The sequence below is a fragment of the Eucyclogobius newberryi genome, unplaced genomic scaffold (assembly GCF_026437365.1).
Source record: "Eucyclogobius newberryi isolate DKJ021-1_F unplaced genomic scaffold, fEucNew1.0.hap1 SCAF_7, whole genome shotgun sequence".
Classification (NCBI taxonomy): domain Eukaryota; kingdom Metazoa; phylum Chordata; class Actinopteri; order Gobiiformes; family Gobiidae; genus Eucyclogobius; species Eucyclogobius newberryi.
In genome coordinates, this window is record NW_027316389.1 from 9,449,063 (window position 1) to 9,469,824 (window position 20,762).

Sequence of the window (20,762 nt, forward strand, 5' to 3'; positions counted from 1 at the left end):
ATAAATTGTGATACATTTAACTGGGTTAAGCCACTATTTTGGGTTTGATGGGTTTTGATGTTGTTGGTGGATGTTCTGTGTTACCTGTGTTCTTTTATATGTTTTGTTCTGCTTTTCCCCCCTTTTTTTTATAACATGTGAATAAAAAATAATAACAAAAATGCCATTCAAGTTTTTTGTGAAATGAAAGAAACGCCTTAAATTAAAAATGTTTTGGCTGAAATCTTAAACAATGGACCTTTAAAATAGGTATATGATTAGCAGAATGCAAATAAACTATTCAGAATAAGAATGCTGGTGCATTGTGTTGCCTCAAGCCCATTCCACTGCATCTTATTCTCCTTATCCAGCTCAGACAGCCCTAACAAAATGAAGTCAAATGGTCATTTATTTTAGCATAAGTATATTATATTAATTTCGTATAAACTAAAAGCCTGCATCTGCAATTGGCATGTACGACGACAACGACCCCTTAATATCTCAGTCATGCTCCAGTCCCACCAGGGGGTCTTTTTGGTCCCATTACCCAAACAGAGGCGGGTCTACACGCTTCTACTTCAACAAGAATAATGCAATACTTCCTCAGAAGTTTTCATAGCTCCCTGGATTTTTTGATAATGTATTTGATCAAATTGCACTGCACCTACATTTAATCAATATGTTGTTTTTGTTTAGAGCAATGTAAAGTAAGTGTGAAGTAGTTATTTGATATGTGAACATTCTTTGAAAATCTTGACATACTTATATATACAACGACAGTTCTAATAGATCATTTAAAAAATATTTTTAAGAAACAAAAATGATTTAGAAACAAATCATATCACCTATACATCTTTATAAACAGTCTGAAAAACATGTACATACAATGCAGTTTTAGAATGTGTTGCATATAGCATTTTTAAAAAGAGGTACAGTATGTGAACAGTGGTGACAGAGGAATGTAGTGAAAAATTCAGTTCAGTCTCAATACAAAGATAATATACATGCAGCAGCCTAAAATGCCCAAAAAATAATTTGAGTCAAAACACATATATCAAATGAACATGGCTAAATAGGGAGGAAATAATTCAAATGCGAGCAGCAGCAAGACCTTTTTACCCACTCATCCTATGGTTTATTGTGGTTTAATACAAGAACACTATTTAATCTTGTTCAACAAAAACATGATCTAATGGTAGTCTAGACAACAAGAGATACTACAGCTAGCATTGTGCCTTTTTAACAGCCACAGTTATTTCTAGAGGGAAATGTCAAATTAAGAACCTAACCCTTAACATTTGCATGTCACAAGGCTGTACGCCGCTACAGCAAGGCTGCCATAGGCTCCAAAAAAAAAGTCATCCAGAAATGAATTGGTAATGAAGCATGTGAAGCAACTGATTTCCATTAGTACTGGTATTCTCATTGATAAGGTTTTTCTGCGGCAGTTCACTTTGAATCACCCTAAATTAGAAGCACATGTTTCCAGAATAAAGTTGATTGTAGGATTTTGTCTTCGACAGGTCTGCAATTCCTCAATTTACAGGTAAAGATGCTCTGATAGGAATGTAGGCAATGCATGTATAGGAATTAAGAAAACAAAAAAAGAATTCTGCCAGAAGAATAATTATCCTGTCCAAAAAATGCAGTCAGTGGAGGTCAGACTAAACAAACACGACTTCAAAAAGAACGACAATGACAGATGAGTGGTCAAGTCCACAAAGTGTTAGAGAGGAACTCAACACGACAACACAAATTCAATAATATCAACATCTAATTAGCAAAGACAATCTCAGATTTTAATAGTTAAATTCTGTCAAACGCTTATTGCCTTAAGTCTACTGTAATTTCATTTGTGTGGAATCCATGTAATGAAAAAGGTCTTTTAGAGGTCTTGGTGGACAATGAACTGCAAGACACATTCAGGAAATGACACAACACGGGCAATTATAAAATACAAAAACAACTTTATTTACAAAACAGACCACTGGCTCGTTCCACAAAACCCTAAATTCTGTGACTATGTTGGAATGCCATGTCTCAGGCCTGTGACTGAGGTTGGGAATTTTCAGCAGGGAGAAGAACACCACCCAACACAAAACTTCAGTGTCCTTCCGCCCACTTATTTAGTCTGAGCGCTACCATCGCGCCGCAAATATGACCAAGAATGGGTCACTGGCAGGCTTCTGTTTGGTCAGCACTACAGTAACTAGAGGCCAATAGGGCAAGAAAGGTATTCTGATAAAACACATTTGAACAAACGTTGATAAATCAAGGACATTGTAAATTGTATACATTTTCCATCATCTTTTAGCTTGAATTGTTTTTCTATGGTAAAAGTAAATTTTAAAAAATGTGAAGAAATGACAATTCAGAAAGGGTTTATAAATTTCCCAACCATATGAAATATGATACTTTCAATAGTCATTTTGTTTCTAAAATGCGTTCAGAAACGAAATCATGAAAGTCACCCTGCTATTGGCTGAAAAGGCAGACATCCACACTGTCCATAAATGAATCTTTTTCAGGGACTCTGTATCTCAACAGTGTGAGATAGTGCGCAGTACACTTGAAAGCATATTTAGAAAGCATAGCGTGTGCGAATGTCCTCTAGCTTCTTTGATACTTCAGGTGGAGTTCTGTCTAGCTCCTCAGCCACGCTCTTCTGTTTATGAGGGTCCATGCTGTTGAACTGCTCACACAGATCTCCATCAATCACGTTCTGCAAACAAAAATAATTTTACCAACATACCATACACCATATCATAGACCAAGTGAGTGTACAAGTGTGTTGTTAGAAAAAGCCTATTAACTGAACACAGGGACAAATGCTGTTTATCCAAGTGTTCAGGCGCCTATTTGATTTGAGTTCATATTTTGTTGTAGGAATGTGCAAGAGTCTCTAAAAGCACAGTAGGAGGTAGAGCGTTTAGTTACCAAGCTCCTGTGTTATGGAATCAGCTCCTGTCCATGTTAAAGAGGCCGACACAGTCTCTTCATTTAAGACCAGGCTTAAAACGTTCCTCTTTGAAATGGCTTATGGTCAGGCCAGTTAGGAACACAAATAAAAATCTACTGTTTCCCAGCTACGCTGCCCTAGGAGCAACTATACTGGGGGAAGTATGGCAGCTTTTAGTATTAACAATATTTACTTTTTAAATAAATACAATTTTCACCTGTAGTCTGTTCATTGTCGGTTACATGTTTTTCTCCTTCTTCCACTCCCCTCTGGGATTTCCGTTTCAGACGCTAATGAAGCCCAATCAACTCTCACCTGTAGACCTGGATTCCCCCACCACTCAAACCCTCATCTGCCCGATGACCTCTCTTATCTGTAATTGGTTAGTCCTGGACCATCTGCAGCCTGTCTGTGGGAGTTTTTTTGTGGTTTTTCCCAAGAAGGGAGGGCCTAAGGACAGGGACTGCACGAATTTATTATCAATTTGCTAAATCCATGTGAACACTGTTTAATATGCTTCTCTATTTCATTGTTGCCCATCGATGCAACTGCCATTGTGATTTTGGCCTATACAAAATAAATTTGATTGAACTGCCAATGCCCAATCTTGATAGATTGCAGTTTTGTCCTTGGGCAAGACATTTCACCTACATTGCCTTGTACAGAAGTCGGCAACCCATAATGTTAAAAGAGCCATATTGGACCAAAAAAAACAAACAAATTAGTGTTGAGAAATCTTATATTAGAGGGAGGTCAGATCAAAATGAACCAAACAGTGTTAAATACTGACCTTTACAGGGAAATAGTAGGATCTAAAGCTGAGGTGGTCTCTGCCACAAAGTGGAGGGAACTCTGAGCGCATGTGCATCTCTAAGTGCTGGAAGAAGTCATGATCCTGAAAAAAAAGAGGAACAAACGTCAGATGAGATTTTACAGCAAGATATTTGACAGCAGCGGTGTTGTACCTCATGTGACGTGAATGGCACCAGAATACCAATGCCTCCCGACAATGTGGTGTAGACAAGCGATTCAGAGCCTCCTGGAATCAGGGTGGTCTTTTGGAGCGACAGCACAGTCTCTCCGACGTGGTAATTGACGATCACATCAGCCTGTAGCAAAAACATGAGCTTTACTTACATTTTATATCTGACAGATTTCTTTGTGCATTGAAATTTCATGAGCAATAACTCTAGCGGTCAATGGCCAATGAACAATGAATCTTCACTTAGACAGCGATTGACAGAATGCCCTGTAGTGAGAGTGTGGTGAGAAAAGACTAATGACTACTGGACACGGACATCATCATAAAGCTGGATATTGTTGCTGACCTGAGGGCAACAGACGAGGGAAATAAATTGTCCAGAACCACTTTAGTTACTGACAAGGTCAAAGACAAGATATCATCACCTTAATGGTCTTTGACCACAACCATGACAAACTGCATTTGAGCAAGGAAACGTGTGTTGAAAACCCCCGGATCTGTCACAAACATACTGAAAAATCACCTCCTTGCACTACACAAAAAACACAGGCAATAGATGTAAACTGCTGCTGAGGTGACTAACCCTGTATGCGTCATTACGGGTGAGATGTTCCACTTTAAAAGCAGAGGGGATTTTACCAGGGTAAAATGTGGTCACATTGAAATCATTATCATGCCCAAATGCCCTAAAACATACCAGTAATCAAATGTTTCATCAGCATTCATGGCAAAGCAAGGATACGTTTATTTGAAGGGAATTCAAAATACTTCTATACACACTATATTTTTCTGCTGAAGTTATTGCTTTGACATGGCTGTTAAAATTCAAGTCCATTATTACCCCCAGATTTCTCATTTGATTTTTAGGTTTTAGAGCAAGACTCTGGAGGTGACGCTAACACGCTCTTTGTTTCTTTGGGCCAAAGACGATGATTTCAGTCTTGTCTGAGTTCAGCTGGAGAAAGTTGTTTTGCATCCACAAACTGATCTGTTGGATGTGAATCCACTGGTCCATATTCACCTGCCGACAGTGAAACATAGATCCGAGTGTCGTCTGCATAATTGTGATAGGACACATTTTTACTGCGTATCAACTAGGGCTGGGTATTGCCTAATACACGGCTGCCCCACGTTTTCGGCTCACAAGATACTTTTATATTCAACAAAGCCCGAAGATCTACCTATAGATCTAAATTATTCTATAATTTAGTATTATTTTTATTGTCAGTATTTAACAGGTTTTTATTTTTGTTTATCCATAATAATTAGGCTATAGAAACACAATGTAGGCTTTCATTAATAGCCTAATATTGTTTATCATATACAAATGTGCAACATAAAAAAAGGAAGAGAAAATCTGATATTTAACTAGACCATTTAATACAGCGGAGTATTTGAAAATAAAATATACTGGCCACAACTACGCTAAATGAGAGAAGGTTGAGCTTAAGCAGAACTTCCCGTCTCCTCCTCCTGGTTCTCTCCTCTCTCCTTCGACAGCATGAGTTACACGGCGTGTGTGTTGAGCCCAGAGCGGTGTTCTACATTTCCAGCTCCTCAGATTCAGTCTTGATGCAGCAATGTGTAGATTCAGACGTGTTTAAAAGTATCACGATACGCATCTATGTATCGATACACGTATTGCAGAGAAGTCCGTAAAGATATATCACAATATCGGTATATTGAGCACAGCTCTAGTATCAACTGAGCTAATGGCAGCATGTAGAGGTTGAACGGACTGGACACTTGGGGCACTCCACAGGTCAGGGTCATGTGGTCTGAGACACAGTTGCCAATTTCAACAAAGTACTTCCTGTCTTCAAGATAGGACCTTAACCAGTTTAGGGCAGTGCCAGTGATGCCCACCCAGTCCTCTAGTCTCTGTAAGAGGATCCCATGATCGACAGTGTCAAAAGCAGAACTCAGATCTAACAGAATTAAGACTGAGGCTTTGCCCGTGTCAGTGTTCAGGCGGATGTCATTTATCACCTTGACAAGAGCAGTCTCAGTGCTGTGATGAGGTCTAAAACCTGACTGAAAAACATCAAATGAGTTGTTTATTTAGAGGAAACCCGTGAGCTGTTGGTTTAAGACATTTTCAAGCACTTTGCCCCAAAATGGCAGATTAGAGACGAGCCGGTAATTACTCAGTACTGCGACATCAAGACTGCTCTTCTTTATGTCTGCACACACATTGGGAATGTTCCAGATTGAAGCACATGTAAACTATGTGAGTGAGTGGTGCCAACAAGCTGTTTGGATTGAAGATCAAACTGTTCATCAAATACAAAAAAGTGAATATTGCATTTTTAAACAACTTTTACTAAACAAGTTTTTCCCCCTATTTGACCTGGATCTTATAGATACATTAACTGAATTAGAGTGGAATGCATCTAATTGAATGTGCAACAGACTACAGCAGCCCCTGGTTAAGTACCGGTACATCTAAATACCAAGACAGCCTTCGTTTTTCCCCATGTATGGTCAGACCTACAAGATCAATATATTTTTTAGTAGGACCAATGTCTTAAAATGCTGCGCCTCAAACCATAACAGATTTAAAATAAACACAGAAGAAAATACAGTTACTTGATTTCTAAAATGAGTCCTTGTGCAACTCCAAATAAGATAAACTAGAGGAATGACATTTACCCAAACAAGCTGACAAATGCCACAAATGACAAATGACACAGCCAACTGGCAATGTCTAAATTGGAGGTACTTTCCCTGTTGATGTGCTACCTAAACAATATTTGGACCAGAATTGAAGTGTGGCATGTTTGACGCCGTCAGACTAGGTTAAACTTGTGGTTGCCAGCGCTGTGCAGCTGCGGCCACGTGTTGCACTTTTGTAAATTTGTGGTTGGAGGCAGTGGCGGCTGGTGATTCAAAATATAGGGGGGGCTATTTCATATTGCTTTGTTTTCATTGTTTTTTATGTCCTAAGTGAATATTTTACATGACTGTATAAATACACATTTACAGCTTCTAAGTGGCATTAGTTTACCTGAACTACACGTGTAACATTTTTACATGTATACATTGAGTCATCACAGACAATGTTGCTATATGGAAAGTTGGTCTTAAAGACATGTCATTTATAGCATTCTTTCATGGGTTTATGAATACATTTTCAGCTATGTTTTCAGCGTTGGAATTATCCAGTGTAATAAACTCATCAAAAAACACTCTTGGTGTGTTTGCAGTTAACGTAACGGAGCACATGTGCTATAGGTTTGACACATCAGATGTCTCCATCACATGTCTCGGCATCATATAGTTTTTATTCATAGCCAGCAAACAATCAAGCAGCTCATTCTGAATCGTTTTGGACGTAGCAGGTTTTTAAAAAGTAAACAAGGCGTGCAGCACTTCTGCGTAGAGTTGACGGAGAAGCATATAGCCGCCTGCACCACCTTTATCACGTGTGAGGTGCGCGCAACGGCTACACTGTGTCTCCAGGGTAAACAGCATAGCTCCGTGGCATAAACACTTAAATGGGCGATGAAAAATTTTTTTTTTTAAAAAATCACCCATTTCACCCATAGTGACGTAGTCATTTACCGCGGGATTTGATTGGCTAAAGATTCCCATTGTTTTTCTACCTCGGGCGATTTTCAAACAGCCCCACGACGTACGTTGAAAAAAGACGCAGCAGATCGTAGACAAATATCCTATGTATATATATTTATACATATATTATTCTTTAACATATTTAAATTAATCATAATATAACATAATTTTGAATACCATTTGACATAATTGGCTGATTGAAAGGAGGGGCGTCGCCCCATCGCCCTAATGGACCAGCCGCCACTGGTTGGAGTTTGAGTGGAGGCAGCAGATTAGTGCTTGACTAAAGGAGCTGACTGATTATGTGAGTCTACAATGATACAGTACAGTGCTTATGAAAAGGGTAGTCAACTTGATGCCATAATAGGATGTACAAGCAAGTAGAGCTGGGTTTCGATTCAAATTTCAAGAATCGATTCTGATTTTTACGTTTCAAAATAGATTTTTTCAGATTTTCTCAGATTCCATCCGATTCGATCCGATTTCGAGTCAATCCGGGGGTTAATGTTATTAAAAATGAAAAATGTATTTGAACCGTTTCCTTCACTACATGACTGTGTAGAGAAGCAACATATTAAAACTAGTATTATATCAATATTAAACAGCAAATCTTACAAGTATTGGTAGTTACTGATGGCTGGAAGACTGATGAAAAGGTTAAGGGTCAATCTACCTTCAAGAAAGATAATTCAGGACAATAAATGGAGGACATCATTGAGGTGACTACATCTGCAACAGTGGATTCCTACTGGGACACTAACCAGTGCATTATTATTATGCTTGAAAATAATTAAGAATTCACCCAAAAGCGGTTGCTACCAAAAGCATTTTTATTTTAAAACTGCTCACACACTGCCAGCACTGAAACTGGAAGTATAAAATGTAAACGTTGAGCATTTTTCAATTTCTTTTTAAAAACTTAAAAAAAAAATATATATATATATATATATATATATATATATATATTATATATATATATATTTATTTATTTTTTGAATAAAAAAAAAAACAACGATCTTTGGACGTACGAATCGATAATCGGTCATTAATATGCAAATCGATTAAAAATCGGAAAATCGATTTTTTCAACCCAGCTCTACAAGCAAGAGAGCAAATATCTAAGATTGTGTACGTGTATGTACCTTCTGGGAAGCTCCATTAAGAAGACCTCTGTCCCATAGGGCTTTGTTGCCAGTGGGGTCTTCATCTACGTCATCACTTGTATTTGGGGGAAGTCGGACCTGGAAAAACATCAGATTAGGGATGTGAGGATTATTTGGTTACCGGCAAATCGTTAATCAAGGCCGTGACCATTTCAGAAGCATTTCAGTGTTTTTGCCAGATTATCTTTAAAGTTGGGAAAGTTTTGATTTCATAAAGCAGGTCACACACCAGAGGAATGGTGACCTATTAGATCTGTGAAAAGTGAATTAAGGCTTTCCGTTTTGTTTGGTGTCAATCATAACAGTAATAGTAATGCTACAATGTGATAAAAGTGATTAAAAAAAACAACAACTGCAAAATGATGATATAATTATACTTTTTGCAGACAGACAAGACAGCTGAACTCACAATAGTGATGTTTCCAAACTTGTCGGCAGAGGCCATGGTGTCATAGTCTAGTAGACAGGCCGTAGTGACCCATCGCGGGTACGTGTCGTCAGCAAAGATAATCAGCTGGTTTTCATTGCGCCTGTAACGGACCCAGAACAGACTCTCCTGGACGTCCGACACGATGACACGCTGGCCAATGGTATAGATGCCCGACACCAGATTAGGCACATGCTGGAAGGAAAACATTGTATTCATTAGAAAAGAACATAAATGTCTGTATTGAAGCTATACAAATGGTAACAGAGGTGCATTTAGTCCGGTCTCAGGACAGCAAATGCGATAATATACTTTCAAGAAGCAGTCATTGATGTTAAAACGGGTACAGAGTTGACATATTTGATCAGGGTTAACTGGTTTTCTGCTCAAAAGAACAGCAGAAATGAGACAACAGTGACAGAAACAGAATGAAACAAAACAAAACATAAACTTAAACCAGCGCAGTGGATCACACCTTGTTTTCACATTTCCTCAACAGCTTCTTTTTCCCCAAATCGTAGATTCGAAGCAGCTTCCCGACTCCGACTAAGATACGTCCTTGGAATGGAGCAATGGCCAGTGGCACATCCTCAACAGGGGTCTGTCAAAAAAAGGAATAATAATTGAACACACAAAAAAAAACATTCTGGCTGGAAGGCTTAATTGGATAAGACAGTTGTAGAGTGAAATGCAGAAAGAAAGTAGAAACATGCGGTTACAAACACACATGTGCAACGTCTTAAACCAACAGCGAGCACTGTGTCTGAAAAGTAATCCACCAATAAAGATGCAGAGGAGTTATTCTTCAGGTTAAAAAAAAAAGCCTCTCTGCAACATCAGCAAATTAGTCACAAAAATGCAGTAGTGTCTCTCAGATTTCACCAAAACTAACTAGATATACAGAATTGAATCCATCTCTCGAGCGGTCAAGTGGTTGGGGAATTCCTCTAATGGGGATACAAGTGCGTGTCCCGACACTGAGTGAAACCATGACTCATTTCCTCGGCTGATCCACATCATCAGGTAACACATGTAGGCCGTTTCACCCCAATGACCTCCAATAAACTCCACCCGGCTCAGGTTTCTGTGGAATTGCCTTGCAAGTGGATCATGGCGTCATGAGCAGTAACCTCTGCCTATGGTGTCATTAAAATAGGACTTTAGGCTGCATGGGCCCTTTCCGCAGAGCATCATAGATAAAGCATCACCCAATAACCTGTAAAAGTGAAGGTTTCCTCAGGCTATTTGAACATATTTGCCTAAACCTTTTTTTGTGTGGCTAGTTGGCTTTAATTACAATGCCAGCAATATATGCCAGTATTACCCACACCCAAGTCACAACACCTCTGCAGTAGAACATTTGCAGACAATCCAGTTAACTTACCTTGTGCACAAACTCCAGCTTCTCCCCACCTCCAATGAGCCGGTAGGTGTAGATAAAGCCCCCACCCACTGACCTGGGGTTTAAGATCATGTCTCGGGCCACACCAACAAGGACAAACCAGTCATCGCTGGTGTTTGGGAAGCGGCACACAGCAACACTGCAGGGTAAAAATAGAATTAATTGAGTGAGTAACAGTAGTTTTGAGGCCATTCCCCCACACTGATTCAAGACATATTTACTACTATTATCGGTACTATTAAATGATAACTCGAGTTTGTTTGGGTGTATCTCTTCTTCTCAGAGTATTCTAAAACTGTCTTAGCAAGTTAGTCCAAGCTTCATGCTTGCAAAAACAACTTTCTACTTTCAAAATGCAGGTGGGAGTGCAGTGCAGTCAAAAAACTGTAAAGTGTGTCATTTACAGAATGTATTTACACTGAAACGCAGCTGACTCTAGTGCAGGGGTGTCTAGTGCAAGTTTTTTCCACAGAGGGCTGCATTTTGAAACTTATACGGAGCAGATGGCCACAAACAACCCAACAATGTCGAATGTCAAATGATTTTAAATTTTGCACTTGAAATTGTTTGTGGAGGCATTGTTGCTTCTAATCAAATCAAGATTACCGTCATCTTACCATGTCTTTACCCCAAGGGTTTAATCATTACACTTAAAGTTTGATAAAGTGAAATTTAAGACTAATTTCAAGACTTTTTAATGCAGTCTATGTAAAAATGTAATGCCAGGTAAAAGAATACAAATTTGAAATATATAGAAAAATAATTCACATACAAAAATAATAATCATAAGTATTGAATACAAAATTGATGCATTGATAAAGATACATTAAAATGTAATAATGAGATTTTACACTAATCTTATTTCAATATTTTCAATTTTGTTAATGCATTGTTAGTCTAAATTATGTTATGATTGCAAATCCAGAAAACACCCAACTTAAGCGAGTGCAAAAATGTAATCATAAAACCTGACAACTTGTAGATAACAAGAAAATGTAATACCATTATATTTGAAATATAATACATTTGACACTATCTCATGATGCAGCATTACTAGATTTTTAATTTAAGCATAGGAACATGTTTTCAGTCCATTCAATTTAATCCTGTATACTCAGACCCATGGCTCACCTGAAAGCAGCTTCATTCTGCTCCAGCTGGACTTGGTCCAGTGTAGTGCCTTGTATGGGATTGACCAGTCTCACCAGGGAAGCCCACTGGCCAGTCCCTGCTTTAGGGGAACCAAAAATGGCTTCTGGGAGATTCTCATTAAGAAAAGCCGCAGCCATCTCAGCAGCCAGTTCCCTTTCATCCTCCCCGGCAGCTTCCACCATCTCCTGCAGGGGTCACCAGGATTGAAAGGTTAAAAGGATGTCCTGAAGGCTTCATTAATACAATTACAGTGCTTAAGGGGCTTTGATTTGATTTCCCACAGTCTCTGCTCTGGAGTGAGAGGGACAACAGATTCTTGAAATCGGTGATAGGAACTCATTTATGACCCAGCCTACCTACTGGTTCTGTCGCTCATTAAACAAAGATTTAAGGCATCTTGTGTGTCTGTGAATTCACATTACACTGTAGTAATTATTTTGACATTAACTGCGCTTTTGATTGGCCGGTACAGCGGCTTTGTAGAGATGAGGACTACGATAGTTATTTGCCGTTTTATTTTACTATTTGGATGAAGAAATCCTTTTATGTCAAACTGGTTTGTAGGTCTAATGTCTGTGGGAATTAAACTGAATGATTTTTAAGTCCTTTAAGGCAATATTTTTGCCCAAATCCATTTAATAAACTTTTAGTGTCCCGCGGAAATCTGCCGCCACGCACTCAGGGCACAGGCTGACCAATGGGAGCAATGAGTCAGAAAAAGTATCCGTCTGAGCAAAAAGCAGCATCCAAATAGAAAAGCATTAAATCACAATATAACAACCTCATTAATATAAAAGATTGACTCAGGCTTAGATCACCATTTCATTTTTATTGCTTTATCGCAATGCCCTAGCTGCAAGATATAATCAAGATAAGATAAGATAAGATATTCCTTTATTGTCCCACATGGGGAAATTTCAGTGGTGCAACGCAGGTAAATACAGAGGTAGATACAGAAGAACAGATCACTTATCATAATCTCAAACAATCAAATCTAAATTGTAGTTTGAATAGCAAATGTCTCCCAAATATTGATACTTCTGGACGCATTTATATATATTTCCCCCCCCTACAATTCTACAATTAAAGCATTTGTCAGAAAAATCACAATTGGGTGTTTTTCCAAAATTATTCTCATCTCAATCCCTTCTAATCAATGCCAGAAAGACAATCTCCTGCCAACAGACTGAGATCTAGCTGAACTATTTAAAGACCTGTGATGTAAATGTTTTCCTTTGCACTTGCTGCTAGATGTTCAAAGATGATACAATTTATTACAATACACACATACCTCGGCCATCTGTTGCTTTCTCTGGGCTTTGGTTGCCTCGGTGTAGGCGTTGTGGTCGGTCTCAATCAAAACAAGGTTGTTGGTCTCTGGATGAATTACAAACTTTCTGGGAGTGTACTGAAGGGGAAAGGCCACCTGGTTGAAGACGGCACCTAGTTTCTCCAACGCTAAGATCCTGCAAGACAAACATTGACAAAGGAAGAGTAGGAGTTGAATGATAAAAAGAAAGGTCAAAGGGTACCGGTAAGTACCGTTAGATCTGTTGGTCAGGGCGGTGCTGGTCTCTTTACAGACACTAAAAATGATTTTGAGTACACACAGAACTTTTTTATAGCAGTAACATGAGACATATGTTTAGAGGGACCATAGGCCAAGTCAGTAGGTTATTTATCCCAGTCTGCTTGCTTTGTGATGTTGAGCCAAGTCTGGTTTATTCCCCATCATGGGACGACCCTGTTGGGGGGAGGAGCGATCTTCAAATGGTGTTTTGCGCTTTGTCCTGTTATTAATCAAGCTTTTTCTTGTATATTTTCTGCCACTCAAAAGTCTCTTTACAATCACGTGCACAGTTCATTCACTTCCCATACCGAGTGGCGGTAAACATGGAGCTCAATCTTTGCAAACAACAAACAGTCACTTCCTCATATACACATGGAGTGAAATGTCTTGCCCAAGGACACCCGAAGAGCCAGATTCAAAATGCTTTAGAGTTGTTACCATCCTTGTATGGTATATGGTGTATTGTGTAAATAGTTAACATATTATTTTGTATAAAATCCTTGTACCTGAGAGTGTTTGTGGAAATGGCCACAATGCCTTCAGGGCACTGCTCTGAGGCAAAGCCAGAGGCGTACTCCAGAGTCTCATAGGACAGTGGGGTCAGGTGGAAGCGGGACTGATATGAGTAACTCAGCCAGGAGCGACTCGACATGGCCAGCACCTGACAAGTGATTCAAATTAATAAAGCACTTAATAATACCACATAATGTTACAAAATATGGATTCATACAGCCTCCTGTCCCTGCATTCTGACTCTGAAGAGTTTGACTGGACGTGAACCCAGGTAGCGAGTTCTGGTATCCGAGAGGTCACCGGTAACTGGGTCTAACACGGTCCGCAGTAGCACTCCATTCTGAGAAGCACAAAAGATACACACACAAGTTCAATTACATACTAAAGCCATTAATGTGCTGAAATTTAGTGTTTACAACGTGTTATTGCAAGATAAGGGAGTGTGACTGAATACCTGAAGTCCAATGTTGAGATAGAGAAAACCCATTGATCCCTTTTCTCCAATTTCATCCTGTTTGTCAACCCCTCCCATTTCCACAATGCACAAACTCTCAGGCTGAGCTGGCAGGGCCTGCATACTCAGAGGCTGGAGACAGTCCTAATAATAGGAGACAAATACTATATTCAATCATCATTTACAGGTATACAATTATTAGAAATCACATGCAACGTATTGATGAATTTTAGTACAAAGGCTGCTAATTTACCGAAGGATCCAAGGAGATAATCCGCACAGTGTTGTCTACAAGACCCACAGCCAAAAACCTGGAGCGCTGCTCACCGACAGGGACATTAGCAAGGCTCATGCAGACCACATCTGCAGACATCTCCTTCCGCTCAGTGTACTCGTTCAGTTGGCCAGACTAAATTAGAAAACAAATTATAGACCACATTTTTTGTCAAGAGTTTTCAGTTTTAATGTGTTTTTTCTTACCGGATCCATCTCAAAGTAGACCAGCTCGCCTCCAGTCAGGGCAATGACCACTTGCCTTTGGTTTACAGCACAGCGTACTATGGTCTTTTTACCAGGCGTTTTCCATTCATTCACACGCTTATCGGCTCTAATGTGACGGATTCCATCTGGGTAAACCTGTAAGTAAATATTTCTGAAATTAGTCTTAAACAATGTGTGAAATTCAAAAAGAGGTAAAGGCGAACTCACCTGGACTAGTGCGTCTTCACCAAGCAATGAGCAAGACAGTGTTGGTGTTGTTCCTAAGAAGCCTGAATCTGTCACTTCTTCAACAGTCTCTCCGATAGACAAGACCAAAGTGGCATTTACGAAAGATACAATGATGTACGCATCAAACTCATCTGAACAGGAACACACAAAGATCAAGTTAGTCATGTACAAAGACATTATACTTATGTTCCACTTGCAGAAAGCTGTTCATTTTAGTTATTGTGTCAATAACGGCGTTACTAACTGAACTACTTTTTAACAAATCAAATGAATTACCATTTCGTCCATTATGACAATGATGATGAATTTATCAGATCCGTTTATGATCTCAAAAGAGATATTGTTTGGGGAAGTAAAGTAGTGAGGCATTAGGAATGATGACTAAGAAGACAGATGTAAAGAAGACAGACTGTAAAGCCTTAGGCGAGCATGAAGTGTTTTTGGACAATCAGTAGATGATAACTGTTGACTGTTTTTCCTCTCTTATCAAACACATATGAGAATTGATATATTACGCATTTATTTTCTCAGGTATAATGAAGGAGGAGCAGGACACATTGAATATTGTACTTGTAATTTGGGTTTACCTTTGCCAGATTAACAACTGCTAGGTTTGAAGTGGTTACATTTGAGACATTTTTAGTTAACAGAAGGAATTACCTTCCACATGCCTCCGTACGGTCCACACAGCGTTTGGGTTACCGGGCAGTTCTGAGACAGCCATCTCTGAAACCTGATCAACAATAATCAGACATTATTACTTATGACAATGGAATTATATTTTGCACCCAAGAACTCTCTGCACCTCTAAACCATGTCGAAGGACTCTCAGGGTGGACCGTGGCCCTCTTCCACATGCTGCATACAACTGAGGAGTGTCTTCATTGGCCAAATCAGCAATCTGTAAATCCATTACATTTCATAAAAGTTTTCTTACAAATAAGAAAATGTGCTTGTTTTACAGTCAAACTATATATGTGAAGGGATCAGACCTGGCATGACATTATTGGTGATAAACTCTCCAGTTCATCAACTAACACCAGGTTTTTGAGAGGACGAGGCTGGAAAAAGAATGTATCTCCCTCCTCCAATGGCATAGCAGAGGAAAACTCTGGCTCATCATCATCGTCTCCCAAATGAGCGATCTGATAAAGATAGCTAAAAATGGGTATAAGATGAGAGTAATTAAGAAATTAAATTATTTGAATGAATGTATTGTGACTTACTGATTTCCAAATTCTGAGGCAACAAACAGGAATCCAGTTTTCAAGACACACATTGCTGTTGCAACCGGAATTGTATCAAAGTACTTCAGTCTGATTTCTGTGACCTACAAGAGTCCAACAAACAAAACAAACAATGTTCCACTTGTACGAAAATATTCCACTACAAGTTAAATGCAAACAGATCGAATTAGTGTTACCATTTCCTCATCGGTTTCCAAAGTAACTTTAAAAATGTCTCCTTGTTCAGTTTGTGCCAGAAAGAAGAACATAGACTTCGTTTTGTGAGTGGCTGAGCACACAAAAATCATGCCTCGCTCAGGATCGTCCAAGTCATTCTGCACAATGACATAATATTAAGAAAACTCCTGATTTAACATTTACTTATTATTATTATTTTTTTAAACTTACTCTGCGTCGTGGGATGGGACAACGAATGTCTGGCTGATCTCCAAAGTTTTTGTATGTTATGTAATTTTCGGAGCAGATCAAAACACCACTGGGACCATCTGACCCACCAGGAACTGTAATAAAAAAGATCATAAAACAAATCAGTGATATTTTTAACCTCTGCCACATTAAATCTACAATAGTTTCTTACCAGTAATGAGAAAATTTCCATGCTCTTCCAAAGCCTCACTGTATTTACGAACTACATGGTTTAGGCCCAGGTCCAGTTCATAAAAGGTGAGGGTTTGCTGTGTGTTAGCAGCCGCTTCTCCTGTAGGATCATTATCAGCTTCCTGTCAAAAATCAAAATACGGAAATGTTATGAAGATAGCTGACACACATTGAACTGAATCCTACTATCAGAACATAAATGTCCAAGGGCATTAACAGTTGAGAGAATACCTGCTAAAAGAACAACATACAGTTCAAAACATGTTTGTACAGGTCTTAACTACAGGGTTAGTAGGTTTTATACAAAAGACAGGATATTTTACTGTTTGCAAATGAAATTATGTTACTTAAATAATGTCAGTTGTTGCAATTTGCTAATTGGTTCATTCAAACTGTAATAGTGATTTGATTGCAACATATCTTGCCTTATTATGAACTATAATAATAAAAATAATCAGTAACACAAATTTACCTCATAATCCATTTCAAGACAGGCAAACATAGGATTTTCAAATCCAACATCAACTCCTACTACATGGTAGACAAGAGTGTTTGCTTTATGAGCTTCCAAAGGAGATGAGATGGTCAGTCGAGCAGCGGCATCTCTGTTCAGAATATAAACCAACTTCTGTTTTTCTATGGCCCCTGAAAAGAAACAATAATCTTTGTGACATGTAGTAACAAGTGTGGGTATACATAGAAAGGATGTTTGGATTTAGATGTTAAGGTTGAGTTTATTCTTTTTTCTACTTTTCTGCGCTGAAGACAAAACTTTATTTTAATTGTCGTACCTATCATGACAGCTCTGCCTTTAGGGTCCACGGCCAGGAACTGTCCAGGGACAATACGCCTGCAACCGCTCTTCCCAAAAGTTTCTTGGTGGATCTTCTCAAAAATGTTTTTTGAAGGGTGGTATTCCAAAATCACAATGCGACCACTGTCACTTCCAACAACAATGTAATCTAAAACATAATTGAGACACATTTTAATTTAAAGTAAATAAATTAAAAAATGCAATGAATGAGCATACCTTTAGTTCCTCCGGTTAACCTAAATGCCATCAAAGACCGGACAATCCCAAACACTTCCACTGTAAGCAAGGTGTGCACTTTTCCTGTGTTTGCATCTGGCCTTAATAACTCCAAAATTTTCCCCCGGGAAACAACAATCTCCTGCATCTTAGTTCCTGTAAGAATAAAAGTTACAGTTTATAAAGTACAGATTAAACCATTATCCCATCTATTAGTATATAATTTTATACCTGAAAAATTCCCATGGATGGCATGACTGATGCCAGTGGCCCTCTGTAGGGTAATGTTGTACAGAAACATGGTTCCTCGTCAGTGGTATCCCACTAGTAAAAGAGGAGCAAGGACGAGATCAGAGCACAGCTAGAGAAAACAGATAAGCGAAATATCCATAGACTGCCATTTGTTACGCAAGTTAAAAACATTTTTCATCCGTGAGTTATTAATTAACAGCCATTTCGTGAAATAGATGAGCACCAAAAACGAGTATGAAAATATAAGGGAAAGGGATAGACACATGACTTTGTTTACCGTTGTATAAAGTTACGTATTTGCTGGACAATAACAATGCTTAAGCTAAGCTAAAATTAGCTTCCGCCAAACAACCAACATAACTTTTGAGTATAGTTAGAAAGCCAGGCGATTATAAATATGTTTAGAATGTGTGAACTGAAACATTGCTGTTATTATCGGCAGCAGCAGATGGGAACAAATTCAGAAACATGATCAGAAGCCGCTGAGCGACATATATCCATTCATACTAGCTGTTAAGTGCCAATGTTTTTCGGCGTATCATCATCCATGCTTTCCTTTACGGAATTGATTTTTAAAATATGCTCGGAATATATGGACTTATACAGGGCAACACATAGATGTGCAGAACAATGTAATTACCTCTGTGATGGTTCTGATTTTGAATGGATGTTTAGAAAAATAGTCTTTCCAACATTTGAATGGAGCACAGCGACGATCCGATTCCGTTTGGGTCCTTAACCGGAAGTGGCCCACTACAATGCCTGCTCAAAAAAACGACTGTAGTATTGCATACTCTCCGGTAGATGTCGACAAAGACAAAGAATAAAAACGACCTGGACTTGCCGGAGTTGTGCCTTTTTCTTCCATCTCACAATTTGTTCACAATAACGTCTTGAATAAAAAATAATAACAATTTATATTATAAATTGTCCCCATGTGGTACAATATTTCAATTTATATTATAAATTAATCCCCATGTGGGACAATAAAGGAATATCTTATCTTATCTTATCTTATAATGTATATCATTTTGTGGCCGTTGCAGCGCCTGCCTTTTGAAAAAGCCATACAAAGGAAATAAGAAGCGCGTAATCAACATAATTTGAAAATAACAACACAACAATAATACTAACAACAATAATACACAAACGTTTTAGTTTTGGAAGAATCTCTAGAAGCAAACATATTTCAGTTTTTAATTTTTGCAGCGTGCCGGGGGGATGGCTATGTGCGGGTCTCTCTGGCCTCCGGGGTCTTTCAGGACGATCCCTCACAGATGACGCGACACCGCCTCCCGGCCTCACGCTCCCCCGGACTCCTCGGAGGAAGAGTGGTCTGTGGTCCTCTCGAGACATCATCACTGCGCGTACGCGTTAGCGCGATGGAGTAGACACCGACCATCTCGTACATACGGCCGTTTAGCATCGCTACGTGACGCCTGCCTGTGTGGGGGTTCCATTCAAATGCCGATTGAGCCACCGGTTTAGTTGGAGAGGGAAAGCCCCACGCACGCATTTCTATTCAGACAACGTGCCCGCGTGTGCCATGAGCGATGCCTGAAAAGGGCAGCGAGCGTTGAGGAGCACCGAGATTTCTGAGGAGATGCAGAAGCGTGCATCTGCTACCACCGCAAGGTAAGCATCCACCGCGTCTTTGTTTACATGCGTGTGTTTCTGGCACCCATGGTCTGGTAAAAGAGACGGAGATCGTTCAGCTCTGTCAGTGATGCTGTTGTTAGAGGCCATCAGTCGTCTGTTTGTACCCCTCTCTGCAGCAATGTGCTTGTCCGGTTGAGAGTTTTTACTCGTTTGACTATGAGGCCTCATTGTGTCAAGAAAAGAATAAAATAGGTGGCTTTTATCCCCTCACCCAGTGGTTCTCAAAGTGGGGTGCAGGCACTACAGGAGGGCCCCAAAGGTTGTCCACACAACGGGCACATGATGAAAAATTTAGTTTGACATGATCAGCCTTTATATTTATTTTTAAGCCTATTATTTTGGGCCCTAAGAGCAAAAAGATTGTATATTGTTTTGAGAAGTATACATTCTTGCAGCAACACCTTATTTACCAGACTTTAATCTGGGCTGCCTTAAGTCTGGGTTGCCTATATCACTGTCCAGCAGGCCTTTTGTGTTGGCTCTTGTGTTGACTGTACACATTCTTTACCTCTTTATACCCTTGACACTGGTATTGTCGGCTCCTCCCAGCTGTTGGAGGAATAGACAGTAGACTGCATTGTTTGGTATTGACAATTCCCATTTAAAAGTTGTTTTAGATTTAGGGACTTGTAATTAAGGAAGTAAACATTTAATACAATACCTTACCGTTGTTTGCTCATGGTCCCAATGATAATGATGATGCTTCACAATAAGTGTAACAATAAAATGTGATATTGTAACATTGTGAATGAAGCAGCAGAATAGATGTGCGGTGTGACAAAGGACTATTTATTCCTGCCAAATCATGTGTTGCTGGAATGTAAGGGCTTTTTGTGCCAGCTTTACTGTTACTGGTTGTAGTTTAACTGAATGTGGTAGAGTAGCCGTCTGACCAATAACATGGAACTCTAAGGATGAAATTAAGTGGTTTGCATTTTAAACATTTATTATGTCTTAATTTCAGCAGCAGGCTTTTCCATGGGAGATTTACTGTTTTAGAAAGAAATATCTGAACTTATGATGCACACATGACCCTAATATTTGTTAAGAGATTGGCTCCAAAATCCTTCCCTA

At 39.1% G+C, this 20,762-nt stretch overlaps 1 protein-coding gene across 1 annotated transcript; it reads right to left on the reverse strand.

Moving 5' to 3' along the window:
* Positions 1–1,926: 1,926 nt before the first annotated feature.
* Positions 1,927–18,774, reverse strand: sf3b3 (splicing factor 3b, subunit 3). The gene is made up of 27 exons (XM_072434624.1): positions 18,670–18,774; positions 18,009–18,138; positions 17,778–17,933; positions 17,539–17,709; positions 17,220–17,392; positions 16,728–16,869; positions 16,538–16,650; positions 16,327–16,464; positions 16,130–16,233; positions 15,896–16,061; positions 15,709–15,804; positions 15,564–15,636; positions 14,883–15,034; positions 14,655–14,810; positions 14,428–14,583; positions 14,175–14,318; positions 13,938–14,060; positions 13,714–13,868; positions 12,929–13,103; positions 11,617–11,822; positions 10,468–10,624; positions 9,559–9,684; positions 9,066–9,278; positions 8,636–8,734; positions 3,904–4,047; positions 3,729–3,833; positions 1,927–2,701 (listed from the first exon to the last, which is right to left on the reverse strand). Exons 2-27 carry the CDS (start codon positions 18,076–18,078, stop codon positions 2,561–2,563), a joined length of 3,654 nt encoding a protein of 1,217 aa, XP_072290725.1. The 5' UTR covers positions 18,079–18,138; positions 18,670–18,774; the 3' UTR covers positions 1,927–2,560.
* Between the last annotated feature and the right edge of the window lie 1,988 nt (positions 18,775–20,762).

Bases quoted from the DNA above. Each gene is read 5' to 3' on its own strand.
- sf3b3 (XM_072434624.1), bottom strand. From the start codon at position 18,078: ATGTTTCTGTACAACATTACCCTACAGAGGGCCACTGGCATCAGTCAT. The intron at 14,584-14,654 runs GTAAGAAAAAAC...TTTCTAATTTAG, and splicing joins TCTACTTTGAGATGGATCCG to TCTGGCCAACTGAACGAGTA. The intron at 11,823-12,928 runs GTATGTGTGTAT...TGACCCCTGCAG, and splicing joins GAAAGCAACAGATGGCCGAG to GAGATGGTGGAAGCTGCCGG.